This window comes from Glarea lozoyensis, assembly GCF_000409485.1.
Source record: "Glarea lozoyensis ATCC 20868 chromosome Unknown GLAREA11, whole genome shotgun sequence".
In the NCBI taxonomy this organism is placed as follows: Eukaryota; Fungi; Ascomycota; class Leotiomycetes; order Helotiales; family Helotiaceae; genus Glarea; species Glarea lozoyensis.
The window spans coordinates 323,483-342,903 of record NW_007360985.1 but is presented as its reverse complement, the minus strand read 5'-3'; the positions used below and the strand labels follow the sequence as shown (position 1 = coordinate 342,903).

At 49.2% G+C, this 19,421-nt stretch overlaps 7 protein-coding genes across 7 annotated transcripts; 3 read left to right on the top strand and 4 right to left on the bottom strand.

Annotated features, from left to right (window-relative positions):
- Window positions 1-659: 659 nt before the first annotated feature.
- GLAREA_11025 (uncharacterized protein) lies at window positions 660-4,103 on the bottom strand (the record flags this gene model as incomplete). The annotated part of the gene is made up of 3 exons (XM_008079214.1): window positions 660-1,228; window positions 1,305-1,736; window positions 1,838-4,103. The coding sequence occupies 3 exons, from the start codon at window positions 4,101-4,103 to the stop codon at window positions 660-662; spliced, it is 3,267 nt and encodes a 1,088-aa protein (XP_008077405.1).
- Window positions 4,104-6,513: 2,410 nt separating this feature from the next.
- On the bottom strand, window positions 6,514-7,138 carry GLAREA_11024 (uncharacterized protein; the record flags this gene model as incomplete). Its single annotated transcript, XM_008079213.1, has 2 exons — window positions 6,514-6,737; window positions 6,793-7,138. The coding sequence occupies 2 exons, from the start codon at window positions 7,136-7,138 to the stop codon at window positions 6,514-6,516; spliced, it is 570 nt and encodes a 189-aa protein (XP_008077404.1).
- Window positions 7,139-8,668: 1,530 nt separating this feature from the next.
- On the top strand, window positions 8,669-10,288 carry GLAREA_11023 (uncharacterized protein; the record flags this gene model as incomplete). The annotated part of the gene is made up of 6 exons (XM_008079212.1): window positions 8,669-9,134; window positions 9,189-9,328; window positions 9,384-9,565; window positions 9,612-9,745; window positions 9,793-10,148; window positions 10,205-10,288. 6 exons carry the CDS (start codon window positions 8,669-8,671, stop codon window positions 10,286-10,288), a joined length of 1,362 nt encoding a protein of 453 aa, XP_008077403.1.
- Window positions 10,289-11,989: 1,701 nt separating this feature from the next.
- On the top strand, window positions 11,990-13,311 carry GLAREA_11022 ((Trans)glycosidase; the record flags this gene model as incomplete). The annotated part of the gene is made up of 4 exons (XM_008079211.1): window positions 11,990-12,077; window positions 12,132-12,499; window positions 12,549-13,086; window positions 13,166-13,311. 4 exons carry the CDS (start codon window positions 11,990-11,992, stop codon window positions 13,309-13,311), a joined length of 1,140 nt encoding a protein of 379 aa, XP_008077402.1.
- Window positions 13,312-13,610: 299 nt separating this feature from the next.
- On the bottom strand, window positions 13,611-16,630 carry GLAREA_11021 (TPR-like protein; the record flags this gene model as incomplete). Its single annotated transcript, XM_008079210.1, has 3 exons — window positions 13,611-13,754; window positions 13,885-16,168; window positions 16,272-16,630. The coding sequence occupies 3 exons, from the start codon at window positions 16,628-16,630 to the stop codon at window positions 13,611-13,613; spliced, it is 2,787 nt and encodes a 928-aa protein (XP_008077401.1).
- Window positions 16,631-17,147: 517 nt separating this feature from the next.
- Window positions 17,148-18,021, bottom strand: GLAREA_11020 (Ribosomal protein S18; the record flags this gene model as incomplete). Its single annotated transcript, XM_008079209.1, has 3 exons — window positions 17,148-17,360; window positions 17,421-17,869; window positions 17,919-18,021. The coding sequence occupies 3 exons, from the start codon at window positions 18,019-18,021 to the stop codon at window positions 17,148-17,150; spliced, it is 765 nt and encodes a 254-aa protein (XP_008077400.1).
- Window positions 18,022-18,188: 167 nt separating this feature from the next.
- GLAREA_11019 (Alpha-L RNA-binding motif) lies at window positions 18,189-18,803 on the top strand (the record flags this gene model as incomplete). The annotated part of the gene is made up of 2 exons (XM_008079208.1): window positions 18,189-18,344; window positions 18,399-18,803. 2 exons carry the CDS (start codon window positions 18,189-18,191, stop codon window positions 18,801-18,803), a joined length of 561 nt encoding a protein of 186 aa, XP_008077399.1.
- Window positions 18,804-19,421: the final 618 nt, after the last annotated feature.

Genomic DNA, 19,421 nt, shown 5'->3' with positions numbered 1-19,421 from the left:
CTTCCTTTTGCGGTGAACACGAGCTGAAGAGCTGGGGAGTACATGCGAGTAGTCACTCGATAGGTACGACTACAGGCAAGGCTGGCCCTTCAACCTTGGCGTGGCACATTCAAGAATAAGGCGCACGTGTGTATTATAGTGTAACGTTCTTGGGATGAATTAAATATGAGATAAGTGAGACTGAGCGAACGGGGCTTTGGTTGTGAAATGATAGATGTAGGGTGAGGAACGTACACGAGTGAGGTGAGGTTGTAGAAACTCGCTTACTCTTCGGACCGGTCTCCGATTTCCGCTCTCCTCACTAGCTTTCAATCAATTATAATTTCACAGCAACAGGATCTTTTTTACACCATGAACTCTTGTATCCTTTGAGTAATAAGCGGTATAATAAAACAAAACCCAAAATTTTCATTATTCATATCTCATCATATCTTTGAAAAATAAATCATACCTAAATCTCATCTCATCTCGCCTCTCATCCAAAGTTCCTCCCAATTACCATCATCCTATCCCCAATAAAAACAACAAAAAACCAGAAAGCAAAAAAAATGTAAATGTCAAAGAGAAAGAGGATATGATCCCCTCCCTGCACTAAATCCCCAATCCACAAAAGCACACATCATAACCCTCAAGATATCGAAAAGAAAGAATAAGAAACCTCATCGCCGCCTCCTCGAACCCTCCTTACTCCCCTCCCCGGCAATTCCAGCAATCCCACTCCCCTGCGCCCCCTCCACGACCCCCCTCAACATATCCTTCCAGCTCTTGCGTCCCTCAAGCACGCCCGTGAAATCACTCACCAGACGCTCAACCATCTCATTCGGATTCGGCGGCGGCGGCGGGTCATCAGGGTAGATACGACGACCGTGGGCATCGAATCTGTCGGGGAGGATTTCGATGTCTGAGGATGGGGTTGGGGAGACGGAGCGGTCGCGCTGATGAGAAAGGGAGCTGTTTTTGTGACGGGAGGGCCGGTCTGAGGAGCCTGGGTCTGAGTTTCTGCGTTTGCGACGGTGATGGTGGTGGTGTTCAGTATTTGGCGTAGGAGTGGGAGATGTAACGAGATCGGTGGATGAGCGAGCGAGGTTATCTTGGTGGGTCTGCTGGATGCGGGAGAGGCGGCGGGAGGAGGTAGGAGAAAGAGGGGCGAATGCGACGGAGCGGTGGTGGTCTGAAGTTTCTGATTCAGGAGATGAAGGCGGGGTGTAAACCATCACATGTGTGGAGGCTAAGACAATATTAGTACGATGAAAAAAAGATCAGATCAATTTGCTGACTTCGATGGAAATAGGCTTAAGACGCACCCTCCGAGTGTCTCGGCTCTTGTGGTAGAGGAGTGGTAGGTGGTGGAGGAAAATAGGGAGTCGCGCCCGACATGGTCGGATTGGCGGGATCAGGAGGATACTGATGAGTGGTAGTTCTTGGACTCACATTGTCTCCGGATCTGGGAACGGTCGGAGGGTAACCATAGGGGTCATGAGGAGGTTGTGGCGCTGGACCAGTTCCAGGTGCGTAATCGGCTGGGTTATAAGTTGGAAGTGGTGACTGTCCTACATTTGGTGTAGAGAGATTGGGATGTTGTGTAAAACCGGGAGTATAGGCAGGTTGTTGAGGAGGTTGGAATTGATTGTGGTCAGGATAAAATGATCCACCCGAAGCGTGAGGAGGAGAAGGGGAATAACCATCATCGACATAGTCGCGAGAATAATAATCGTCTGGTGGTTCTTCTTCATAGCCTGAAATATGAGAAATTAGTATAACGAAAAATACATGAACGTTCAAACTCTATATACAGTTGAACTCTAGTCTGGATCATTTAGGTATCAGGTTTGATAACCGCTTCCCAATGGAAGTCCTAATTGAAGATCCAGACCTAGAGCGAGAACGAGATCTAGAGTGCTGGGGTCCTCACGTCTTCGTTCCCTCTCACGCTGAGCTTCCTTCTTTTCCTTCCTCTTCTTGTATTGATTGATACCAATGGCAGCTGCCGCGGTGCCAGCAGCTGCTCCAGCGATATCTCGAACTCGACTTCGACTTCTTGAACCACGTCTCTGATCGTCAGAGCTGGATGAATGTCTTCGACGATGACTTCGTGATCGGTGATCTCGATCATCATCATCAAATTCGCGGTACGTTGTCGTATGTTGCGTCGTGGTATATACGGGATCAGTACCGTACTGAACCATTCCTAATTCTGGGTCAACTCCCGGATCAGAATATGCACCAACGGATCTGGCTCTCGACCTGCTTCTTCTCCGTTCTCGCTTAACGTGTTCATGTTCAACTTCTCTTTGAATTTCAGTATTCTCCTCCTTTGCCTTTCTATTCTCATAGAGCCCAGCGACTGCGGCTCCAGCCAAACCAGCTCCGACAACCTCCGCACCAGTTCGAACTCGTGATTTTGATCGTGAGCCACTTCGCTTGCGTGACTTGTTTCGTACATGATTGGCGACCGCCGCAGCTATAGCGGTAGCGGCTCCAGCCTTGGCGATTGTTGCATTTCGGTGTTTGGGATCGGTATGAACACTCTTGCTACGAGCCCGGCTGCCATAATCAGAAGAATAACTCGAGGAGCGTCCTCGACCTCTGCTGCGAGTTCGACTACGACCGCGCCCTAATTCTTCCTTGTTTTGATTTCGATTGGAAACATATTTCGCAGCAGCCGCAGCCGCTAAACCGGCAACGGCGAGTCCCAAAGCTGTCTTGACTTTGGTATGGGAATGTCTACTGCTCGATCGTGAACGACTTCTGCTGTGACGATCACGCTCGCGATCACGATATCGACTTCGTGCTCTGGTGACAACTTCAGCACCGATAGCGCCTAGAGCTGCTCCTCCCACCACATTCCTACCACGATGTTCTGGGCCATTACCAGTCTTGTCGCGGTGGTTGCCGACCAAAGCTGCAATACCAGCACCAGCAAGCGCTCCTTCAGCTAGATGACGCTTACGGTGGGAACTGCCACTTCGACTACGTTGCTTGACGATTCTTCGTCTCACAATATAATCCTCATCGTCGCTGTAACCACGATCACTGACCGAGTCGTGAGGACGGATTTCTCTACGATCGTATTTGGCCATCGCATAGTCATCATCTCTTCCTCTTCCGCCTTCAACACGGACATCTCTGCGATAATAGTAATCTTCTTCCTCGCGCCTTGGCTCAGGTCTTGGCTCAGGCCGAGCAACTTCTTGCTTGACTTCTGTTCGTCGAACGATTTCGTAATTTTGTTCCTCGCGTGGTATAACGATTGGTGCCGGTGGAGGCGCTTCTTGCACAATGATCTGTTGAGGCTCTGGAGCTCTTTGTCGAATGATGATGGGTTGTGGTGGTGGTTCGGGACGATCATAGTACTCGATTTCTCTCGTGACTCGGTCGAGTTCGTAAGGCTCATCGTGACGTTCGGTCGTTCGCTTCTCGATTCTGACATCTGTCTCGCGAACGGCTCGTTCGTCTTCCCAAGGTCGGTGCGGTCGCTCCCATGGTCGCGAATTATCTGGCGAGCGCGGGCGGTCCCGTTCCACAACTAGAGTTCGCTCGCGCTCGCGGACGTCGCGAGTTGGTTCTCTAAAAGGTTCGCGCTCCCGTTCAATAATGCGATCACGCTCGATGTACTTTGTTTCCCGTGGAGATTCTCGCGGCCTTTCTCTCTCGATGATGCGATCGCGTTCGATAAATGTCGTATCTCGTTCTCGCTCCCGAGGCTTCTCCCGCTCAATAGTCACATCTCGTTCGACGAAGCTTGATCGCGCTGGTCGAATATCGATAGACGATCTGGGTCTTTCCGGGCCATCATAGAAGCGGTCTCGGTCTCGGTCTCGGTCGCGATCACTTGTTCGAAGGCGATCAACTTCGGTACGACGGTCGATTTCCACTCGTTCCCCTGGGCGGTCGATCTCAATGTGCGATGTGCGACGAAAGTCGTCGACGGGTTCAACACGGTCGCCATGGTCACCTCCCACGCGGTAACGTTGGACAGTGCGATAAGACGAGCCTCCGGCTCTGGAGCGTCCATACGACGAGCGATCATCATCTGAAGAATAGTCGTCCCGATCCCTTCCCGCATATCCGCGCACCACTCTTTCCCGTACGATCTCTGGCATAATGAAGTTTGTTGGTGGAAAAGGGGTTGAAATGATGACGGAGAGAGAGGAGAGTCAGAGCCCGCAGGCGAGGGCACCCAGATGAGTGATTGATCGGAAGCGGCAACGTGTTGCGAAGGTCAGCGTCAGAATAATGGTCGGTGATGGTGGGGTCGAGGGGACGATTTGTAGTGGGAGCGAGTGGTCGGGTGGACTTGGCGGGAGAGTTTGGTCAAAGCCTTGTCAAACGTCGGTACCAAGCCTCTTGAGCCTTGACGCTCCTCTTCCGTCTTCCCTCGTCCTATCCTGTTGTGTGCTCTTAATGCGCGTGTTATGGGTTTCGCTGCCCCTCCACAGCCAGAGTGAAGCGAGTGTGGCTCACAAGTGGTGAGGTTTCTCCCACTTCCTCGCGACAGCCTTATGCACGGAATGGCAAGCGGATGTCAGTGGGTCTGGAAGGTCTGGTGATGGACCAGTGAGGGTTCCAGAAGAGAGGGAAAAGAGTGACAAAGCAGTGCAGCGAGCCTCGAGCTCGAATTGATGATGAGGTTGTTACTGGGGTGAGGCCAGGTTTGAATAGGAGATGGCAGGCGAGATACTTGGTAGGACACTTTAGTTTGGTGCGCAGAGGGTATTGATCGGTAGGTGAATTTCTTGCGTCAATTATGAGGCGGAAACAGTTTGTGGGAGTGGAGGACTGGAGGACCGGAGGTAGACTGGCGTTGAGACAGATTGTTGGTTGGTGATGCGCTTGACCTGGGAGGAAGTTGTGTAGGAGGAGGATGACAGCGGCACGTTCGGAGGAATGTCTTAATATAGCGGGTGACTTGACTCACTATTTACATGAGTGTGAATAATACTTTGTGATATAAAACTACTTCGTTGTCCTTTATAACCCTAACTTACAACAGCGTTGAGCGTTGAGGTGAAGCTTAATCCAAGTAGCAACTCGGGGTATTTCAAGATTAGCTCTGTTAAGCGCAGAAAATCAAGGAAAAGACCGTAAAACGACCACCAAACAACCAATGATAGTGAACAACAGATACGGTTAAAATAGATCCCCAACCTCCCAGATTCTATGTCTTCTCAAACTTCTTCTGCCGATTCTAGTTTCGCCCAAGCCGTGCAGCGCATCCATGTCGAGTCCTGCCAGCACTTGAAAGTGACATTGTCTCCAGCCCAACGAGAAATACCCCACCAAATAGCGATGACGCACGATGCGGTTCACCTGGAAAAGAGCAGAGCAACCTCGCAACATCAAACAACTCCCACTAGAGCCGCATCGCATCAGCACTGTGCCCAAGAGAGAAAGTCTTGAGTAAGATATTTGGCTGCGCCTTGATCCAAGTAACTGGATCTCGTTGCCTACTTGCCGTTGCCACGCCGCAATATCATTGTTGATGCAGATTCCAGAATCGAGCATTTCGGTCAGGAGCTGAACCCGAGTCCGGGAGCTGCCGACCGGTTATGGTCACGTGACTGATGTGCGAACGGGTGCCACGTGCTAAGCGAGCTGGGCGAGTTTCTGCTCGACTTCATCTGTTTGCCTTTCACACCTCACCTCACTATCGAGCCTCATTTCTGTACCTGGTCTTCGTGGAAGCTTATCTGGCATCTGACGCAGATTCCCTATTGTCTATAGGACTTTTGTCTCTTCTCCCTCTAGACTTGGAGCGTTTACATTCCAAGCCGGCTCCTCTTCGAGTCTTCCTACGCTGATGATCGCGTTTCCAATATGTCCTTGTGTTCGAGTTACCTAAGGCAACGTAGTTTCCGAAGTTCCAACAACTATCTCCCAAAGTCCAGGTAGGCGGCCAATCTAGTGTAGCCTCCGGGCAGAGACCACATATCAGGCATTTCTACATTTCACGAGTGCTTCCTCTCTTGTAGAAGTTCGCGCCTCATTACTCGTGGAAGCTCGATACGCCCAGATTCTTCAGGTCACTGGTCTGAGATTTCTCATTTGCATCTTGGAGCTTGGAAATCTGCTACAACTCGATCTGATCGGTGACATTTCAAGAACGCTCCAGCAAATCTTAACATTCCAAAGAAATCCTTTACTCATTTTCTCTACACACCCGATATCGTGTTAAGTCAACGCGAATGAACAACCCGATCCTAATATTTGTCAATGGATCTTTCCGGGGTTCCATTTGTGCGACCACCTATCGCTACATTGCATACATTCTATTCCTACACCTGCGACGAATACAGCAACTTTTTAGCGCATCAAATACCAGAGACAACATCATTATACTGCCAAATTTCCGGCATCCGTCCCGACCTCTTTCCCATCATTTCGTACTAATCATACGTATCTCTAGGTAGCCCTCCAGGTACTACGGGCAACATCATTATCCTAAAACTTTTCCGGTCTCCCTTCCAATCTTCTTTCCCGCTATTCTTCCCTCATCGGGGGTTCCTCACTTAATCAATACACGCAAGCAACGGCCAAAACCAAAAACATAACCATTAAAAACACATCGACAACTTTCACACTCCCTAACCCTTCACTCGAGTTTGCGGGCGGTGGCAATGACGTCGTCGGCGATGCTGCCAAAGTCGACGTCAACCTAGCTTGCGTACTCGCAGGTGATGCTGCTGGCGTAGCTACACTCGACGTTGAAGCCCGACAAGTCGTCCGAACTGCACTCACTAGACATATCCTCATCAGTCAGTCCATTTAAAACACAAGAATTGCAATGCTTACCACCTAGCGGCGTCTGCGAGCCCGTTGCCCCAACTGCGCAATACCGACTGAAAACGTTCACGGCCTGCTCTGCAGCTGTGTCATTGCCCGGACATCCCGTTACCACCTCGGTCGAGATCAGACTCCGGAAGAAGCTGGAGCTGCTCGTGCAGAAACAATTGTAGGAGGTTAGAGCGTTGTTGTCACCGCAGCCGTTACGCATGTTTCGCACGACGTAGCTGACGGGGATTTGTGCGCAGCAGGGGAGTGAGCCATATTCACGGACGCGATCGATGTAGATGGATTGGGATACCGCTTGTGAGAGTGCCAGAGCTAGCACTAGGAGTGAGTATAGTGTTGAAGGCATGTTGATGATTGAGTGATTGCTTGGGTGAGGTGGAGATGTGATTTGTGGATGAATGTTTGTTTAAAGGTGAGCAGACTGACTTTCGTATATCTAACTCCGAGAGATTGTTGAGCCTCATAATTTCTTCCAGTGGTGCGCTCCTGAACAGTCCCATACAACCTGGGGGCTAAAGATCCTGGATGGACAGGCAAGAAAGATGCATGTGGAATTTCTTCCAAAGGACATCAATGCTTGACCCCCAATCTAATCTGCGAATCCTATTAATTATTATTCATTTTTTAGCATCTATTATCATTTGATTCATCATCCTGTTTATTATCTTCCTATCTCTATGCTAGCATATCGCGATCGAGATCTAGCAGAGTCAGTTACAAAGAGGAGCGAGATACCAACTTCAATATCCATAACGACAACGCAATCAATTGTAGAAGCAATAAACCCACCCATCAATCTCATATATTCTACACCGAGCTACACTAAAACAACAGCGCCTCGGATATGAACTACCGCTCCGCATAAAGCAATAAACACCAACGCTCATCAACTTGGTAAATATATCTTGGCATACTCGCACGCCTAGGACTAAAGCAATCGCATGCATTCCGGATAAGCTCCAACGCTTCGACTTACCCCTCATAGACCAGTTCCGGCATATGAAGAGGTACTGTTTTCGCAGGATCAAGCTTACCGTGTTTGCCACCTTCGAATTATATCAGGCACTCGCGATCAAAACACCTCGGAGTTGCCACATTGCAATTACATTCCTCGCTTCGGAGAGGAAATGGGATGGAATAAAGCTTGACCTGAACGTTGCGATATAAGGCTGCATGCTCGGCGTGCAACATACCTAAAACGTGGACGGCGGACGGCCCGAATGTTTATTAAGTCGCTGTTGCGTAACGTGAGTTATTCCTTTTGTATATGCAGCCTTGTGATAGATCTGCAGTTGACGATATGTGGAGATGTCGCGTTTGGGGAGGTCTTCTTATTTAGGAAATGAAAATGGAGGTCCGGTTAGAGTTGTCCTCAGATGAGAGAAGAGGTGGCTGTACAAGGCTGCGACTTGGTGCTGAAATGGTAATGTGCACATGGCTACATATGCATTGGTGGGGGTATCTTTTTGCGAGCAACCCGCTGAAGCCCAATCATAAATACCTCTGAGATTTGGGTTGGATGTGATGAGCAAGTGATGGTTGTAGAGGATCGATGAGTGCGTCGCTTAATGTGGCGGTTATTACGGCTCAATATTGCACGCTGAAGTCTCGCGTTTGAGCCTCAAATTTCCTTGGGGTTTTGGTCGGGTATCAATGGCGCCTGGAAGGAATCGGCAGCCTACGTTGGAGTGATCTTCGGTGAGCTTTGGAATCATTGCAACTACCGGCTATCGAAGGACTGGATAATAGTCATGGCAGTGTAGTACACACACTCAACCCCCTATCTTTAACCGAAAAGACGAATATAAGAAACAAAAAACAAATCCGATGTTTATGGGTTATCAAACAAAAGATGTAAACCTCTCACTCGAGCAAAATGAGTCCGCAACCGTCTTCCCCACTAGTGGAACCGCAGACGCCAGTCTTGGAAACCGGCGAAATTCCAGACCAGCAGCTTCACACAGAACCGTCTAGGAACTCATCAGAGAGCACGACCCAGCATCTTCCGCCGAACAGCCCTCGACCAAATCCACCATCAACTCAAAGATCATGGGACCGCTTCCAGTTGGCTACAGTCAACAGCTTCCGTCACCAGAAAGAGGCACTCCGTCGTCGCCACAGCGATTTCCGCGACTACGTTCACTTCTCGATTCTCCCTCGAGACAGTCGGCCAAATGCCACAACTGTGTTTTCGTTCCTATGTGTCTTGATCAGCTTTGCGGTCCTGCTCTGTATGGGAGCAAGGTTTCCTAGGGAGTCGATGTTGACGGTGATACTCGTCTTTGGAGCGACATGCTCGGTTGTACTGCCGATAAGATATTTTCTTAGTAATCGGGCGAATCGTAAGTTTCCTCGACATTCTTGTGGTGAGTTTGTGGTTTTGCTGACTGATGTAGGTCGACATGTGTATCGACCGAACCTGGGTAATACTATTACCATAGTCATACTTACCATTCCTACATTTACCCTGCTGTATGCCAAACTATGGTATCCGCAACGACGGACAGAGATCTTGACATCGTCGACTGACTCCGTTGTATGTAGCAAATTCCAGCATTACAGCATTGAACTAATAAGAACTTCGTCCCTAGACAAGCGTTCGCTTCCCATCCGTCGCGGTATTCCAACGCAGCGACTGGTCTTCTCAAGCCATCCTCCGAAGCGGCGGCTCCAAGTGTTTCCTCGGCTGGCACAACGAGGCCGCGCCTGCATGTGCGAGCTTGGATCCAAAAACATTCGGCAACAGCACACAATGCACTTGCAAAGAACTCTGGTTCGAGACCCATCTCATGTAGAGACACCCCGCTGACTTTGCCTAGGTACAACAACGACTCCGTCTTCCAAGAGTTCATCTGGCAAAACACAAGCTACCGCTACGTCGTCTTCGACTCTCCGAAATGGTTAATCAGCACCAACCCAACCTACCTCCTCCTCCTCCAAACCTTCTTCGACTGTACTCTCCCCCTCTCCCATTCCCTACCCCCGCACTAACCCCCCTAGACAACGCAACCAAAGCCCTCCTCGACTCCAGCACCGTAAACCCAACCCTCCACCTCGCCATCTACGACCCAACCCTCGGCCTCCAACGCGCCTTCGAAACAGGCTACACCCGCATGAATCTCATCAACGCGAACGGCATCGTCGCCGTGAACATCGGCCTGCGTCTCCGTCAGGGCCTCGACGGGGTTTCCGCCTACGATTTCACGCTCGGGCTGTCGAGCAGTCCGGCGCGCGATCTGGTCTGCGATGTTAGTTCCGCGTCGACGTATCAGTATCCGTGTCATTTGAGCTTGTTCGTGCAGGTTCCGAATTTTGATCGCACGATTGTGAGGACGAGGGCCGGGATGGGGTGGTCGGTGAGTTTGAAAACCTCGCTTTGGTAGGGGGGTTTGAGGTGTGCTGATGTGAATAGGATGTGGCGGCGTCGGCGGGTGCGTATTTTTCGTTTGTGCAGTTTGTGAGTTGGATTCTTTCGGCGCAGGCGTTTATTCCTTGATGGAGGGATTTGTGGATGTAATTGGCGGATTTGAGATGAGATTGTAATACTGTGAAAGAGATGTTAAAGGAAGACGTCGGAATATATGGGGAGCAGTGGGGTTAATCGGTGTTGTCACTTGTCAGCTGCGGATCTGTGTAAACAGCGCGGATGGAATTCAAGATTCTTCGACATGGCCAGAAACAAATATCGAAACTGATTTTGGCTTTTGAACTATGAATGCATCATGTCCGTGTCCGGTGGGCAGTCGGGCATCTGAGCACTTAGCAACTCACTCAACACCAGATCTATCAGATCCGCCAAACATTCTGCCTTGTTATACACCGGGAGTTAGTAGGCGCCGCAATATACCAGGGTACAGCTTTCCATTCCATGCCTGACTTCATATTCCTCACGCCCTACACACATAGGTCTTGTTCCTATCAGCGCTTTCACCCTTCCTTACCCGACCAAACAATGCATACGCTGACACACTTCAGTGAAGAGCTTTACTTCAGTGAAGAATCAGTATCGATATATGAAAGGCCGGATGGAGGACAAAACTTCCACTTTTCTCAAGCTCATAGCGGCGACTCTCTCATACGTTGGTTGTCGAGAAATAGATATCAGGCGGTGGTGCTAAGATTCTTGAATGTGCGTAATCGTGGAATTGTGATGCTAGGGGGTTGATGTCCATGCCAACTTACTTACTAGGTTTGTCGTGGGTACTTATTTATGTGGTTTCTATCTGGCAATTCCTGTAGCTATGGAGGATTACTGCACCACCGTTGCCATTTTTTTTTTCGGCTATGAGAGAGTGAGCCTTAAACTAGGATAACGTTTGCTTTCTTTGTTTGCTGTACGGTTTACTATCACAGGCCTCTACATCCGTACTTTGTAGATACGACCCCCCCCCCCCTTTCTCGCTTAAATACCCGTCGTATTCGGCCCCTATAAATGCCCCTAGTTAGGTATGGTATAAATGCACGTCAGCCGCCCATGCAGCGGCAACTCTCGAGTATGCATCCGTCGTGTCAAGCTTTTTTACGTACAGCCACTACGGTAAAGTAACTGACTACTGTACCCTCGAATAAGCCGTAGGTACTAACCTCTATCAAGCTATTAACTAACCTCTATCCAGCTCATTGAAACGAGTCTGCATCTTTCGTGTCAAGCTTTTCCGAGCCGTTCCGCTACTACTGTACGTTGTACGAGGTCCCGTGCCATTAGAACGCACACGAACAAGCACCTACCGAATCCGTGTTCAAATAACGCAGAACATTAGGTGCCGTGTATTGCCAATCTCGGCCTCCTAAGAACGATGGTATGATATCAGTGGCTCGTCTAAGTAACCGGTTGCTGCGGTGGACGTATGCCCAGGAACGAGGAGATCGTTAAAAGAATGAGGCTCTTAGGCAGGTTGATTTCCGCATTAGACTGACAGTGTAACCCCACGACAAGGCTGGAAATACGTGGTTACATCCACCCCACATGTAGTATGTTGATCTAAAGCCAGTCTGCAATTCTTTGAGAATGCCTTGATATAACGTTGCAGATCACCCTTTCCCCGCTCGGGGTCATGATTGGGAGTGAGATGTCTTTTGAGCAGGGAGTAAGTTGAGGAAGTGAGTATAAGTAGGATGAGATTTCCCAGATTGTAGAGCAATTCCAAAGAATCATTCTCCTGGATCTTGACTTCTTTCCGCATCACCGACAATGAAAATGCTCGTCTCCCTTTCCGTCGCGGTGACGATGGTCACTTCCATCTCCGCGATGATCACACCACAAAGCTCCGAGATCAAGAAGAGAGGTAGGATCACTATTATCCCGTTCGTCTCGAGGATATCCAGCTAATATATACCAGCCAACGGTCTCCCCTCAAATGGCGTAGTAGCAAACGGCGTCGCATTCGGATTCCTCCCATCCGATGGCTCCGCAAAAAGTCCTCACTACACCATGTCTACCATCGACTCAACTCTCGGCGCCAAAGCCAGTACCTACGGCTATTACTCCCAGATCACATCTTCCACTTACAGCGGCAGCCAACTTCTCAACGTCTTGAACGATGTCGTGGCTTCTGGTGCTGTGTTCCAGCCTGCTATCATGCCTATCATTCCGTTCAGTCAGGTGACTACTAGTGTAGCCTCTCAAGTCGCCAGCGTGCTGCAGAAATTTACTAGTCAGGGCGTGGAGGTTTGGCTGAGGTTCGGTCATGAGATGAATTGGTATGTCGTATGTATCATCTCTCAAACTCTCCGAAACAGGATGGCTAACCATCCAGACCGACGGAACTTACACCGGCACCCCCGCCGAGTTCATCACAGCCTGGAAACGCATCCACGACGCGGTATCATCCAATCCTAAGATAAAAATGTACTGGTCCCCCAACATCCCCGTCTCAACCGCCGCCCAATTCTGGCCCGGCGACGCCTACGTCGACATCGTGGGCATAGACTGCTACCCGCAAAGCCCGCTCTCCTCAACCGCATTCTCCGACTGCTACGCCTCCTTCTACAACACGTATTCGAAGGCCAAGAACCTGCCCTTTGCGATCGGCGAGACCGGGTATGGCGGCTCTGGAGGCGCGACGAGCTGGTTGAGTCAGCTGGTTGGCCAGGATATGTGTAAGTATCCGAATTACATCGCGACGTCGTGGTTTGAGTTTGATAAGGAGCAGGATTTTAGGATCGTGATGGGGAGTGCGGCAAATTTGGCGACGACGAAGAAGCTGTTGTTGCAGAATGCTGGGAAGGGGTGTACCGGCGGAGGAGGTGGAGGAGGGGGAGGGGGTGGAGGTAGCACGTTCCCTGTTGATACGTGTAAATGGGGGTAAGTTTGTTTCTATTCCATCCTGAAAACATGTGTTTTGCCTGAGAAACTGCTGACTGGCGAATGCAGATGTGAAGGTTGGGATTGCAGCTCTAGTTCGCCATGTCAATCCGCATATTCTTGTGTTGGCGGATACTGTAAGAATTGCACATGGGGCTGTGACGGATGGACCTGCAGTGCCTCCAGTCCTTGTAACGCTGATTACACGTGTGTGAGTGGCTATTGTCACCATTCGGGACCAGCAACGGGAAATTGATGGAAGATTGCAAACACTAGGTGGGTGTCTGTTGAAATGGCTTAGCCGGGTGCTTCTGGTGCTTCCTTTAGTCAGCAGTTTTGTCTGTCCACAGTGGTCCTAGACTTCTTAAATTTCTTAGCGTAAACCAGAAGGTTATCTTACAAATTTCCACTTTATATCTTTACGAGAGAACCCAAGTCGGATTATACATTGGAAATTCTCCAAGCCATAAAATTCATTCGATATTATACACACCCCTCCGTTTCCTAGTAAAAACTACTCCAACCTGGCAACCACAGCTTTAAGAACCTCCTCCGTGCCCATTTTTGCATTCTTCGGATCCTTAGCTATAGCCTGCCAGAACTCCCCATGTCGCGGTTCACTGAGTATACATTTGGCAATGACATCTGCTCGTTTCTCCTAGTATTAGAATCAGCATATGCCCCAGAACCATCTCTCAGCCGAGCTTATAAGAGACAACGATAGGACATAACCCATCACACCATTGAAAGCAATAAAATAGAAGAAAGAAGAAGAAATTGAAACTCACATCCGTCCCATGCTGCATCAAAAACTTAAAATACCAAGCCCACGTATCCCCCAAATCACTATCCAGCACCACCGCCTTCTCAAACCAATTCTGCGCCTTCTCCAGCCGTCGTTCGCCCCAGAAAATCCTCGCAATCGTCACGAACAATATCGGATCATTATCAACCTTCTTAATCGCCTCCAAGGCGCGCGGTTTCCGCTGCGTGCGCGCCTCCAGATACCATATACTCTCGGAGTACAACAGGCCGGAATTAGGGACCTCTTGTAGGGCTTTCGCCATAAGGACTTTAGCTTGGGTGATGTTATTAGCGCGCCGCTCGATACGCACGGATTCTGTCCAGAGTTGCGGGGACTTGGGGACGGCGAGACGGGCGCGGTCGAGGACACTGCGGGCCTTGACGAGGGCGCCAAGCCGTTCTTCGAGACGGGAGTAGAGAAGCCAGAGGGGAACGGAGCGGGGACAGGCTTTCGTGCCGGTGCTGTAGGCTTCGCGGGCTTGAGGGGTTTTGCCGTCGGCGTCGTAGATTTGACCTTTCATCATCCAGAGTTTGGGGGCGGCGGGGAAGAGTTGTAGGGCTTGATTTACGAGGTCGAGGGCTGCTTCTGGGTTGCCGAGTTGACGTTCGTAGGCTACGCTCTTCATCCAGACGCGGTCAGTAGGGGCTTCTTGTCGGGCGGTTTTGAGGAGTTCACGGGCCTGTTCTGGTTCGTTGTTTTCGGCTTCGAGTTTGACGGCTGCAAGCCAGATGTCTTCGTTGTTTGGGTTTTGGTTGAAGGCTCTTCCAAGGACTCTTCGTGCGTTATCAATCTCTCCGGCTTGCCATTTCTCTTTTGCAAGCATCATCCACAGAACCTCACTCTGAGGACATGCTTCTACTGCCTTTTCGAGAAGTTGCCAAAGAGCTTCCTTCGTCCCATGATTTTTCTCGAGATCCGCAGCAGCCAGCCATAACTTTCTGCTGTTGACAAAGACTCTTAAAGCGTATGCATACATAGCTCGAGCGGTCTCATACTTGCCACGGTTAATGCTTGATTTGGCGTCTTCCATCCAAATCTCTTTACGATCATCGTCCTCATCTAAACTCCAACCAAGAGTTTCCCGGATGATATTTCCACAAGTCAAGATGGCACCTTCATCCTCGCATTTCTCCGCTTCCGTAATCCATTCTTCTCGCTTCAACATAGCAGATTTCTCAGCAAGGGCCTGAACAGCATGCTTCATTACATTGACTTTACCAGCATTGCCTATCTGTTCTTGAAGTCGCGCCGCTGCAATCCAGATTTCATGAGAAGTTGGGATAGCTTTACGAGCCTTGTTGAGAACCTTCTTTGCGTTGTCGGATGTCTCTAGACGCGCCAATGCTAACCAGAGCTCGACGGATAGTGGGATAATTTCGGTTGCCTTTGCGAGGAGAAGTCGAGCATCAGCAGGATCTTCCTCAAGATTGACAGCTTCTTTCCATAACATGACAGACTGAGGGATGTGATCTAAAGCTTTTCGTAAGACCGACTTTTTAGCTCGTGATTCGGATTCAAGTTTCATAGCTTCCACCCATAAGCGCACCGAGCGATCATTCTTTTGAATTGCGTTAGAGGCGATAATCTTCGCATTGTGGTTGTCATTTAGTCGAATGTTCTCCAGCCATACATCCTCGCTTTTCGGACAGAATTCACATCCACGTGCAATGACATTTCTCGCAGCTACAGTCTTTCCAGCCAACTCCTCAAGTCTCGCAGCTGCAATCCAACCAGGCGCATGTTTGGGATTTGTTCTGATAACAGACTCCAGCAGAACCCGGACTCGCTTGATATCACCGACTTGAGCTTCTCCCTCATTGATTTGCGATTTCGCTAAACTGGTGAGGTATCCTTTGGGGTCGATATTTGTTGCACTACCAGCAACAGAGTCTATACCAGAACCCTGAGATGCTTGATCCAATCTGACCTTCAACACCTTGTCTCGGGCTGCTCCAATATCGGCGAAATTCGTCATGGCTCCATCAGGATTATCTCCACTACCAGAGTTTCCATCATCTGCGATTGAAGTGCCCAGCTCCGAAGAATCGCGCGCACCAGCAATAACACTATCAGGTACAGCATAAAACCTCTGTCTTAACGCCTGCTTGCTTCTTCGATTCTTCCCCGTCAAATCTCCAACTTCTGGTAAATTTGCCCAATCCTCGTCGCTAACCGTGCCTAACGCTCGTTTTAAATCCGCAAACTGTTGTTGAATCTTTGGATTATTTCGCTCGTATTCTTCTCGTTCTGCTTGTTCTCGTGCTTCCCTGTAGGTAGAAACGTCGGTAATCTGCTCATCTATTTGCAAAAATGATAAACCATATGTACATAACAGGTACAAGAAAGGGCATAGGTAAATGGAGGACCAACCTTCTAACTTTCCGCCGCCTGTCCATCTTCTCATCTACCTCCTGGTATATCCTATCCGCCTCATCATCATCTTTGTCGTATGCGCCTCCAGCGAATAAGCCGACCTCATTTTCCGGATCCTGAAATCGTGGATCATCATCGTCTTCTTCTTTCTTCTCGGGCGCACCGTATGCAGTAGGTGGTGCAGCTCCAAGTTGCGCAGCTCTTTTTGCGAGTGCTTCTTTTATTTGATCCTCGCTGGGCCCTTCTCGCGCTGGTCCAAGATCCGATCGCGTTGTGAATCCAGTTGCACCACGACCTAGACCAGCTACATAGTTTTCTGGCGCAGGCTGGCTGAGAAAGTCACGTCTTCCAGACATTATTTAGTTGGTAGTCGGATAGAAGTTGACAAAATATGGCGAAAGATATTCAGGAACAAAAAGTCATTGGAACGGCACGAGGCTGAGAATGACTAAGCGAGGCGGCGGTTCACCACCTGGGTAGTTATGGTAGTCTTGGGCATAAAGGTTTTTGTATGGAACTAAGGCAGTCGTCGAGTAGCTATGAGGATAAGTACTGTAGTCACAAGATTGTTTTGGAAAAGAAAGAGTGGATAAGTCAAGTTGTCTCTTCAAGTATAGGTTTGGAGCTGAACATAGCTGGGGTTTCCAATCAACATGTTAACATGTTTCAATATCGGACGATAGTTTCCAAGTATACATTGCAGACTCCATGATCAGCTCACAAAAAAATATGTAAGAGTACAAACTTTAGTCCTTTTGAGGATGAAATATTCTTCTTACCAAAAGACTCTGCTCTAATCAGACATATTCGTATCATTTCGCCAAAGTTTACAATCTACCAAATCTCTCTTCCACCATTGTACAAGTACATCAATTACCTAACACCATTAGGTCTGTAAAATTGCGCCTTTGAATGCGCCTTCATCAAGATCTCCGGATGTTTATGCACACTGGGCATCAGACCCATCCCAATCGTCCTCCGAATCGTCCTCGCAATCCGACGTTGGTTAACCGGACGCAATCCCGTCTCCTTAGAATGCTTAATCCTTCCCATAGGAGTCATGTACTCAGACACCATAGAGAAGTTCTAATCCCGTTAGCCCAGTCCTCCAATTCCACTACCAGGTTTGCGGAATTCAAGACCTACCCTATAATGATCCAAAGGCTTCATATCCAGCGCATCAAAAGCATCATACTTCGGTCTCGACCTTGCCTTCCACTTCTGCATCTCCACCCAATGCAGATCATGGGGCGCGTAGACATCACCCGCAGCATAGCGTCTCGTAATCTGTTTACTCAACGCCAAAGAATTCTCATTGAGCTGCATCTCCTCTTTCGCAGACAGGGCACTGGTCGGATCTGTCTTTTGGTTTCTGGTATCCCTATCATTGCGTTCCTTTCTTAAGATCTGTTTGTTGAGGAGTTTTGCAATGCGCAGTGTTTTTTCTCCGCCATCACCGTAATCCACATTGGATCGAGACCCTGTGGGCAGATTCACAGCATTCGGTGGCGCGGTTCTGGCGAAGGTTGGAAAACGTGTGTCATTATTAGAATTTGGTAATGTCGAGCTGGAGGGGTTTGGTTGTCGAGGTCCTTCTAATTGCTTGTCAATGTTACATTCATTTACACATATGAATAAACTGACCTGCCCGGACATTACTGGACGTCGAGAAAGCAGCCCCGAGGTTCGAAGCCTTCCCTAAGCTTGATCTCATCCCATTGAGACATTGTAACCGCGGTGGAGGCATGTCGTATGTATTTGATGTCTACCTCTCCTGGGTCGCGATGTCGAATCCCCAAAACCACAATCCCGCTAAAACATTCTTCCGGTTCCGTCGCATCCAAAATAATTTCGAGCTCGAACATCAACCCCACCACCAACCATTAAGAATTTCAGTATAACCAGATCGTCACAATGGTTCGCAAGTTAAAGCATCATGAATCGAAACTTCTTCGGAAGGTCGACTTTACCACCTACAAAGGCGACAATAATCACAGAGATGCAGCTGTTATAAGGCGATATGCGATCCAAAAGCCTGGGGACTACCAGAAGTATAATCGGCTGTGTGGCGTACGCTCTTTGAAATTCCTTTCTCTATACTACAAAAACTAACAATCCATCCAGTCCCTCAAACAACTAGCTCACCGACTCGCCGCCCTCCCCCCCGACTCCGCCTTCCGCCTCAAACAAGAAACGCTCCTCCTCGAAAAGCTCAACGACATCGGCATTCTCCCCTCCATCGCCACCAATGCCAAACTTTCCGAAGTAGAAAAGAACGTGACGGTATCTGCGTTCTGTCGACGCAGATTACCAGTTGTAATGACGCGGTTACGGATGGCTGAGACGGTGCAGGCTGCGACGAAGATCATAGAGCAGGGACATGTGAGGGTGGGCACGGAGACAATTACTGATACGGCGTTTTTGGTGACGCGGAGTATGGAGGATTTCGTGACGTGGGTGGATGGGAGTAAGATTAAGAGGAATATTCTTAGGTATAGGGAGAAGTTGGATGATTTTGATTTGTTATAAAGGATGGGATGATAGGGAAGAGTTTAGAAGTGTATATCAAGGCGTTGGCGTTCAAAGGCATTGGGTTGGAGTCGCGGATAATGTTCTGGTAAGAGCAACTCCATGTTCTATAAAAATGATACCATTGATTTTGTTCAAATCGTTATTAGATGCTATGGTCGTTTTAATGGATCCAAAGACACTTCCCTCGCCAGAAGTTATCAATGAATCCACAACCTAGAGAAACGCTGGGAAATACTAGAATTACATCTTTTCCATCCCTTTCCCATCCCGGTGTCCAGGTTAGTTCCCCAGACATTCCCTCTCCAATCCTGGATCACCAAGCACAGCAAGAGCGAGTAAGCAGCTCCAATTACACGGGTTCACTACGACCCATAGAGTTGAAAGCCCCTGTTGTCTAGGAAGCAATGGTGGAGTGGCATCAAGTCGAGTTCTCATGATCTCAGACGTGGGCCGTGGAAGGACTTCAATCTCCGCGATTACTTGCCACCCGGGGTAAATGTTGCGCCGGAGGTGAGTGTTGAGCCTCCTGGTGGTGGATTAGCGGTGTATGCTGGTGGGGTTGTTGAGCTTGATAATGTTCCGGTTGGGCTTGTAGGTGCTGGATTAGCACCGTAG